The sequence below is a fragment of the Diabrotica undecimpunctata genome, chromosome 2 (genome assembly GCF_040954645.1).
Source record: "Diabrotica undecimpunctata isolate CICGRU chromosome 2, icDiaUnde3, whole genome shotgun sequence".
NCBI classification, from domain to species: Eukaryota; Metazoa; Arthropoda; class Insecta; order Coleoptera; family Chrysomelidae; genus Diabrotica; species Diabrotica undecimpunctata.
Window position 1 is genome coordinate 90,021,450 of NC_092804.1, and position 10,010 is coordinate 90,031,459.

The window sequence follows — 10,010 nt, forward strand, 5'->3', positions numbered from 1 at the left end:
CGATTTAAAACTATTTAAGTACTTATATATTTTTATTTGTATAACGACCCTATCTATACGTGATTGTGATTACTGTAACAGTAACTACGTATTTCAGTAACAGATATTGAAACCAAAAATGTCATCCACTAATTCTGCTGATGAATTGGTTGAGAATACATGGAGTCCTCCTCGAAAACGAAGTAAAAGAGCCCTCTTAGAGTTGAAATTTAAAGAAATCATTTTAAATGTTTTTAAATGTAAAAGACAAGAAAATCCAGGGTAAGTGGTTGAAGATATTGTGAAAAAAGTGGCCAATAAAGTTGGAGTTTATGATAGAAGTATGTTTACGGTGATCAAGGAATACAAAAACGAATCATCAATTCGCTGGACCAAAAGTATGTCTGATCCGGAAAAAGGAGTTTGACAAAATTGATGATTTTGACAAAAATGACATTAGAAGACTGGTTCATAATTTTTTTATGAGCAACGTAATACCCACCGTTGATAAGGTTTTAAAGAAGGTGAACGATGACCCTGATTTGCTAAATTTTTCAAAAACCACGTTTTACCGAATATTGAAAAAACTAATTTTCAATATAAACGTAGAAGAAGAAACGCTCTTTTACTAGATAGAGACGACATTGTGATGTGGCGAAGAGAATATTTTCAAAAGATAAGAGCTTATAGAGAGGAGAAGCGGAAAATATATTATCTGGATGAGACATGGTTAAACGCTGGCCATACAAGGTCTAAAATATGGGTAGACACTACAGTAAAAACATCAAGACAAGCTTTTTTGGATGGATTAACAACGGGTTTAAAAAATCCTTCAGGTAATTTATTACATTTTATATATTTTAAATTTCAAAACCTAAATACTTTTTTCTACAACGCTTTAATAACATGCTTATTATTCACTAGTTTTGAATAGATAATAACACCCATTACTTACCATGGGTCATTACTCACGGATTGAAGTTAGGTTCAAGTGGTGCATGTCACTTTTGGTATATTTGTCGTATATAAACTTTAAGTAAAATTACTTAAAATCGTTTATTTAATACAACAATCATTGTAACTTATATCAAAGTTTTATATTCCCGACACTGAAAAGTAAAAAGAGTTAAAAGGGACTATAGTAACAATGGGTCAGTATATTTTTTACGTTTGCCTATACTTTTTTTACTATGAATTTTGACAATAATTATCATAATATTCATTGCTCATAAAGTTTACCAACCATACATTTGTGCTTATAATTTTTCGGAAACGAATAGAACTTGAATGTAATATTTCTTGTTATATTTTTACAATACATACCACACCTTTTTTGTTATTATTGTTATGAAACTTTTTAGAATTGTACAAACAACTAAGTATATCAAAAATTAAAAATAAAACTTATATTTTTTGCAGGCACTCTGTACATAAAATTGTTGGCAAAAAAAAATTCTTGAATTTTTCGCCCTGTATAAATGGTTCCTATTATCGGATATCAACTAAAATAATCAGGTTTTTTGTCGAGCACGTTTGCAAAATTAAAATATAAATTTCGTATTTTATGAGATAATATAAATATATTCTGACTAAACAAGATAATAACAAAGATAATCCTAGATGCGGCCCTGGTGGAGGCCTACACGTGGTAATGTTTACATCTCCCTGCATCGCTTAATGAATTAACTTTTTGACAGATTAAAAGTGGCTGGAAATTACTATACAACCAAGCACACGTACCACGTACTCATAGCCAATATTAATAGTAAACAAAATAGAACTTTGCGAATTACCGATAATCAATATTTATTTATCTGCACCATATAATAAATAGTTATGTTAAATTATAACAACTAAAATATATTTTTTAAATATATACTACCCAAAATTTGATGGGTTTAGTATACACTTCCACTATTTAGAATAATTCTTCTTTTTTTAAAGAAGGAAGTCTGCAATAGTAGGATACTTGAGCTATTAATACTGAGAAGTAGGAATTGTTGTGTTGTAGGTTTCCGACAATGAATCTGTCAAAATATGCCCGAGCTAAGCGAATGGAGTATACAAATACTAGCATATGCAGACGACCTTGATATCATAACAAGAAGAAGGGTGGACCTGGTTCAATCGTTCACAGCATTGGAAGCAGCAGCAGAAAGAAAGGGACTACATGTTAACACTAATAGATATATGATATACATGAAGATTATGTTGCGTAACAACAATATTTAATATTTTTATCTTATTTTGTGTCACATTATTTTATATCACACTGTTTATTAGTTTAAGATTTATAAAATTCTCTGTACCATTAAATAATCTGTATGGCGTCGATAACTTGCATTCAAATAACTTTCTAGACATAAGCTTCTAAAATCGTTAAAGAATCATATCAATGAAAGGATTAGTAATTCCAAATTATCGGTTAAAGTAATTTGAAATTTCCCAATATTAACAAAGGTTACCCTTCTCAGGTAATTTTAACAATAAAATGAAAGTCGAAGGTATTAAATGTAGACATATCCGTTAGATACGTCGAGGGGACCAGGGGGAGATTTCTTAATGTTAAGAAACGGTTACAAGCCGAGTGAAAAATCAGTTTGCATCAGTTCGAATCCAGCATTGGATGAGCTATAGGCTCTACTCGCGCCAGCCGCACTTCCGAAGGTTTAGCACAGTCGGTGTATTAATAAGTTTTTACTCAGTACTCAGTTCGTGTCAATATTGTATCACCGACAATTGATCTAATTTTATAGTTTCATAAAGTTTAGTGTCATAAATCAGCTATCGTAAGCAAGTTATCGGCGTCCAAATACGTTGTTGTAATAGTTTAAATAGATTTGTTAAAACGTTCTTTTCGAAACTTTCATTTGTCCCAGTTTTCTGGGTGGTCCTTCAAAGAAGTATATAAAGTGAACCTATTTTCCTAAGGACAAATCTTGTTCTTCAAGAGAAAAAACCAGCGACCTATGACTGGTGCGCGAAACAAAGGTATCAGGACAAGGTGTAAGGACAAACACACCTGCATCTTCGCTCATGTTCCTTCGAACCGGGTATCTTCACATTTCAACTTCGAATCAGAGATCTTCGCATGTCTCATCTTCAAGTTAGACATCAACGCAGCATCTTCAGGGTCTTCCAGTAGGACGTCTCCAGACTCCTTCATCCTGGTAGCTGATTTCACGCTTAGCATCACACTCACAACAAACTGTAAGTTTTTTAATTTTAGTAACATTTGTGAAGTGTATACTATGAACTCTTATTGAACATTGTCCTTATTTCGCTATTCTTTTTATAATTATTGGACATTATCATATTTTCGATTTTTAGTGCGAATTCTCATATTTTCGCTATCTCTCTGTGTTTATTACTATTCTTCTGTTTTTTTAATTTAAAGATCAAATTGTTTCACATATTTCTCGCTCATCAAATTTTTATCTAATTCACTCAGCTAATCATGAATAGAACGGTTGATGATCTTGTTAAAGTAAAAGATGACCTTGTTAAGGCAAGAGGTCGAAGTAAAGCTTCGATAACTAGATTGGAGAATTGGTTTAAAGAAAATGAAAAAATTAATATTTCAAAAAATGAACTGATTTCTAGAAAAGACTATTTATCAAAAGTTTTTGACAAATATCTCGAGGTTCAAAATGAATTACAAACAATAGATGATGTATTTGCTGTTGACATGGCAGATGTAGAAGACAGATTTTTAACCTTAGAATCAGCTCTAAAGGATAAAATTGATAAAATTTCAGTAAACTCTGTTGTGAGCACCTCAGCTCAACAAAATCATTCAAATAACCATCATATCCGCCTACCGGAAATAAAAATTCCACATTTCGATGGAAATATAGCAAACTGGCCTAGTTTCATCGAGATGTTTACAAAACTTATCGTAAATGATTCAAATCTTTCAGATATTGAAAAACTAATTTACTTAAAATCAATTCTCAAGAACGAGCCTCTACAACTGATTGAAAATATGGAAGTTGTAGGCTCAAATTTTTCCGTTGCTCTCGATACACTTAAGAATAGATTTGAAAACAAATGTTTAATAATTAACACTTATTTAAAACACCTTTGGAATGTTCCTTCATTAGCAAAAAATACTGCTCAAAACTTGCGAGAATTCTTAACTCACATAAAAAAGAATTTAAGTGCGCTAAATAATTTAAATATCTCCAACAATCTTGCAGATTTAATTTTAATTCACATATTCACGCAAAAAATAGATTTTAATAAGAAACGATCCTTTGAATCCGAAAGAGATTTCAACGAACTTCCTACAATAGATGAATTTTTAAATTTCATTGAAAAGAAATGTAAGATATTGGAAAATTTGATCTTTGAAGAAAAAACAGTTTATAAATCAAAACCGTCTCTTCATACTTCTGTAAATAATAGAGATACACATTTTAAATGTTTCGTATGCAATTCTAACTCACACAAAGTATACTCTTGCCAACAATTTTTAAATTTGGTCGCTCAAGACCGTATACAAAAAGTAAAAAACAAAGGTTTTTGTCTTAATTGCCTTGCTAGTGGTCATATATATATAATTCTTGTTCCTCATCTTCGAATTGCAAAACCTGCAATAAAAGACATCACTCTTTGCTTCACATTTCGCATCCGTCGGAAAATACTTCACGGCAAAGTTCGTATAGGTCGAATTCTGAAAGTCAACCCGTCCAAAATCAATTTGTTCGTAATTCACGTCATCAACGTCCAAATCAGCATTCGTCTCAATCCACTTCGGAGAATATTCAAGCAAATTCGCAGAACAACTCTGTCCCAAACGCAATTCCGCAATGTTTACCAGATACGCAAATATTCCAGGTCCGAGCAATATTTCGTCCCACTCTGTATATTCAAACAGTCTGCAAATTTTACTCTCAACTGCTTTGGTAACGGTTTACGATGTTCAAAATAATCCCATCTCCGTTCGTTGTTTAACAGACTCCGGCAGCCAAGTTTCGTTCATAACAGACAGGTTAGCCAAAAGAATTTGTTGTTCACCCTATACCAGAAATCTTCAAATATCAGGTATAGCTCAAACTTCTTCTGTTTCAAACAAGATGGTAGACCTTAAAATCTATTCAAACACATCTCCTGGTAAAAACTTTAATCTGTCCTGTGCTGTCCTCGAAAGCATTACGTGCCAGCATCCACAAGTCGCTCTGAATTTAAATTTATTAAAAATACCAAAAAATGTAAAACTTGCAGGTCCACATTTCTGTACCCCGTCGGAAGTAGACATCCTTTTAGGAGCTGATATTTATTTCGACCTAGTTACTTATGGCTTAATAAAATTAGGCCCAAACCTTCCTATTCTTCAAAACACTCATTTGGGTTATATTGTAGACGGAAATATCCCATACGCTCGTTATGCAATGTTAGGATCAAACGCGACTCCTTCAACGAATAATGCACACTCAAATTATTCAAATATTTCATTACACGCACAAACAGCTGATCTTGATTCTCTTTTAAAGAAATTTTGGGAAATAGAAGAGACTAAACCACTCTCTTCTATTCAATCAAAAACATTAACTCCCTCAGAATAGAGAGCTGAGGACATATTCAAATCTTCGCTAACAATTCTTCCTAGTGGCAGATTTCAGGTAGACCTACCTCTAAAGACTCCTAATGAATATAAGAAATTGAGTGAATCATTTCATTTGGCAAAAAGACGTTTTTTCAATCTTGAAAAAAGGCTCAACAAATCAGACGAATTACGGCATCAGTACACTGAATTCATATCAGAATATGTCTCTTTAGGTCATTGTAAATACGTTCCTCTTTCTAAGATTAATGAATCGTCCGAGCATAAGTTTTTTCTCCCACATCATTGTGTTTTCAAGCATGATAGCTTAACTACTCGACTCAGGGTTGTATTTGATGGATCAATGAAATCAACCTCAAATGTGTCTCTCAACGATATTATGCTCAAAGGTTATACTGTACAACCTGATTTGTTCGAAATTCTAATTCGCTTTAGGCTGTACAAATATACTCTAATCGCAGACATCGAAAAAATGTTTAGGCAAATAAGAATTAACCCGAAACAAACATTTCTATTAAACATTCTGTGGCGCAATTCTCCGCAAGAAGAACTAAAATGTAAAGAGAAATACCCATTAGCTGCTGAAGCTCTAGAAAATTCTTGTTATGTAGATGATATCTTACATGGTGCAAATGATATCGACACTTTGTACAAGACTTATAAGCAACTTTCTATGAGTCTAAATTCTGCTGGAATATCACTCCATAAATGGAGTTCTAATTCTTCCGAGTTTCTCGATTCTATTTCCTCTGAATCCCAAAAATCTAATTATGTAGTAAAACCCGGTAATTCGTCAAATAAAGTTCTTGGAATATGTTGGAATTCTCATTCTGACATGTTCTCTATCTCTCTTCCTGACATTTCTAGTGAACCAAAATACACAAAAAGACAAGTTCTATCAATTATCGCGTCTATTTTTGATCCTCTTGGTCTAATAAATCCGATTACTGTATCTGCAAAAAATTTGGATATGCAACTTAAATTGGGATGACAAACTCACAGGAGAAATTTCATCAGAATGGTTGAATTTTCTAGGTCACATTTCTGATCTCGCAAAACTTACAATCTCAAGACCTCTGCTCAATCCGTTCAATATTTCTCGAATTGAAATCCATGGTTTCTGTGATGCAAGCATGAAGGCATATGGTGCTTGTATTTATTTACGGATTTTACATGAAAATGGAACCGTTTCGTGCAACTTAATCACTTCAAAGAGCCGTGTAGCTCCGCTAAAAACCATTTTCCTACCCAGGCTTGAATTATTAGGGGCTGTCTTGCTTTCTACCCTGATTTCAAATATCATTCTCATTATTTCACCGAAGGTTTCTTCCATAGCTTTGGTTAGGCTGTGGACAGACTCCCAAATTGTACTCGCGTGGATAAATTCTCACCCTTCTCGTTGGTCAATCTTCGTAGCAAACCGTATAACTCAAATACAGGAGTTAACGCGAACTTATTTATGGAATCACGTAGGGTCTAAAGATAACCCAGCAGATATTCTGTCTCGCGGCACCACGACGTCCCTGCTGGTAGACAATACATTATGGTGGCATGGGCCCTACTTTCTAATGAACACAACCACTAAATTTAATGAATTTGTTCCAAATATTGATTTAACAGATGTTCCTGAAATAAAAGGTACTCTACACGCAGTAAATAATTCAAAACCTACTCTATATACAACTTTTTGTAAATTCTCATCTTTCACTCGGTTACAAAGAGTAATTGCATATTGCAATAGGTATATTTACAACCTTAAAAATAAAGAAAACAAAAGAAATGGTGTACTTTCGGCTACCGAACTAATAGAAGCTGAGCAGAGAATAGTTAAAATCATTCAACTAACATTCTTTCAATCAGAATTTAAAGATTTAAAGCATCAGAAAACAGTCAAAAATAAGGCTATCTTAAAATTGAATCCATTTATAGACGCATCTGGTTTAATAAGAGTTGGTGGACGACTTCGCAACGCAAATGTTTCGTATAATCAAAAATTTCCACTTCTTCTTCCTACAAAATGCCAGGTAGTTAGATCGTTGCTTGAAAGAGAACACATTCGCCTATTGCACACAGGCCCTCAAAATACATTGTCAAGCATTAGACTCACTTATTGGCCTCTTGATGGACTGAGAGAAATCAAGAGGATCATCTACAAATGTAAGAACTGTTACAGATTTAACGCAAGACCAGCTCATCAAATAATGGCCGATCTACCCAAAGAACGGTTTCAGGTCTCTCGACCATTCACAAATGTCACTATCGACTACGGGGGCCCATTTCAAATAAAACCTTCAAGACTGCGACGTGCACCCATTTGTAAGGCTTATATAGCAGTATTTGTATGCCTCGTTACTAAGGCAGTCCATATAGAGCTAGTGTCCAGCCTTAGCACTGAAGCATTTCTACTAACGTTGAAAAGATTCATTTCACGTAGAGGTATCCCTAAAATCATTTATTCGGACAATGCGTCCAACTTTCTTGGAGCTCGTAATCAGTTAAAAGAGCTTTACGACTTTTTTATGGGAGCGGATGTCCTACCTACCATAAAAGAATTCGCAGCCTCAACATTAATTGAGTGGAAATTCATTGCACCTAGATCTCCACACCAGGGTGGAATTTGGGAAGCAGCTATAAAAAGCTGCGAGTATCATTTAGTAAGGATGATGGGCAATAATATTTTTACATTCGAGGAATTAACCACTATTTTGGCTCAAATAGAAGCTGTTTTAAATTCACGACCCCTCTGTCCATTGTCAGAAAGTCCAAATGATTTTTCGTTTCTAACACCTACTCATTTTCTCATCGGAAGCAGCATCACTTCCTATCCAGAGAAAGATATCTCGACAAGATCCGAAAATAGTTTGTAACTGTGGCAGAAATGCAGCAAAATTCAACAGCATTTCTGGAAATGTTGGTCTAGGGATTATTTAAATCGCCTCCAAAATAAGCCCAAGTGGTTTCTCCCCCAAGAAAACATTAAAGACAATGATCTTGTACTCCTAATCGATGACAACGCTCCTCCTCTAAAATGGCCACTGGCAAGAGTAATCGAAACATTACCAGGTAAAGACGGCAGGGTTAGAACTGTAAAACTAAGAACTAAAGACGCAACATTTATAAGATCTATTGTTAAAGTATGTCCTTTACCCCATACTCATTTAGATGTAGGTCACATCAACGGGGGGACTATGTTGCGTAACAACAATATTTAATATTTTTATCTTATTTTATGTCACATTATTTTATATCACACTGTATATTAGTTTAAGATATATAAAATTCTCTGTACCATCCAATAATCTGTATGGCGTCGATAACTTGCATTCAAATAACTTTCTAGATATAAGCTTCTAAAATCGTCAAATAATCATAACAATGAAAGGATTAGTAATTCCAAATTATCGGTTAAAGTCATTTGAAATTTCCCAATATTAACAAAGGTTACCCTTCCCAGGTAATTTTAACAATAAAATGAAAGTCGAAGGTATTGAATGTAGACATATCCGTTAGATACGTCGAGGGGGCCAGGGGGAGATTTCTTAATGTTAAGAAACGGTTACAAGCCGAGTGAAAAATCAGTTTGCATCAGTTCGAATCCAGCATTGGATGAGCTATAGGCTCTACTCGCGCCAGCCGCACTTCAGAAGGTTTAGCACAGTCGGTGTATTAATAAGTTTTTACTCAGTACTCAGTTCGTGTCAATATTGTATCACCGACAATTGATCTAATTTTATAGTTTCATAAAGTTTAGTGTCATAAATCAGCTATCGTAAGCAAGTTATCGGCGTCCAAATACGTTGTTGTAATAGTTTAAATAGATTTGTTAAAACGTTTTTTTCGAAACTTTCATTTGTCCCAGTTTTCTGGGTGGTCCTTCAAAGAAGTATATAAAGTGAACCTATTTTCCTAAGGACAAATCTTGTTCTTCAAGGGAAAAAACCAGCGACCTATGACTGGTGTGCGAAACAAAGGCATCAGGACAAGGTGTAAGGACAAACACACCTGCATCTTCGCTCAGAGTATATGAAGGTCACAAATAATAATCAAGTAGAAAAACCTGAAGATCTAATGGTTGGAAAATATACTTTCGAAGGAGTATATATATATATAAGGTTCTTGAACTCCTAAGTGGAGCATAGAGCTTCAGTGAAAACGCGCCATCGGGTTCTATTTTGCGTTAAGGCCTTCACCTCATTCCAAGACTTTCCTTGGCCTCTTATCTCGTCCATGATGGATCTTCTCCAAGTTTGTACTGGGCGACCTCTTTTTCTTTTCCCTTGGGGATTCTCCACTCTAGGGCAGTCTTTGCGATACTGCAACTATTTTTTCGGAGTGTGTGACCGATCCAACCCCACTTTCTGGACTTAATTTCATTTTGTACCCTCTTTTGTTCGGTCAGGTGTAGCAGATCGTCGTTTCTGATGGTGTTAGGCCAGAATATACGAACAATTCTTCGTAGACATTT

At 34.4% G+C, this 10,010-nt stretch overlaps 2 protein-coding genes across 2 annotated transcripts; both read left to right on the forward strand.

Annotated features, from left to right (window-relative positions):
- Positions 1-5,888: 5,888 nt before the first annotated feature.
- Positions 5,889-6,536, forward strand: LOC140433781 (uncharacterized). Its single transcript, XM_072521757.1, has one exon. The coding sequence runs from the start codon at positions 5,889-5,891 to the stop codon at positions 6,534-6,536; it is 648 nt and encodes a 215-aa protein (XP_072377858.1).
- Positions 6,537-7,113: 577 nt separating this feature from the next.
- LOC140433782 (uncharacterized) lies at positions 7,114-8,412 on the forward strand. The gene has a single exon (XM_072521758.1). The coding sequence runs from the start codon at positions 7,114-7,116 to the stop codon at positions 8,410-8,412; it is 1,299 nt and encodes a 432-aa protein (XP_072377859.1).
- The last annotated feature ends 1,598 nt before the right edge of the window (positions 8,413-10,010 follow it).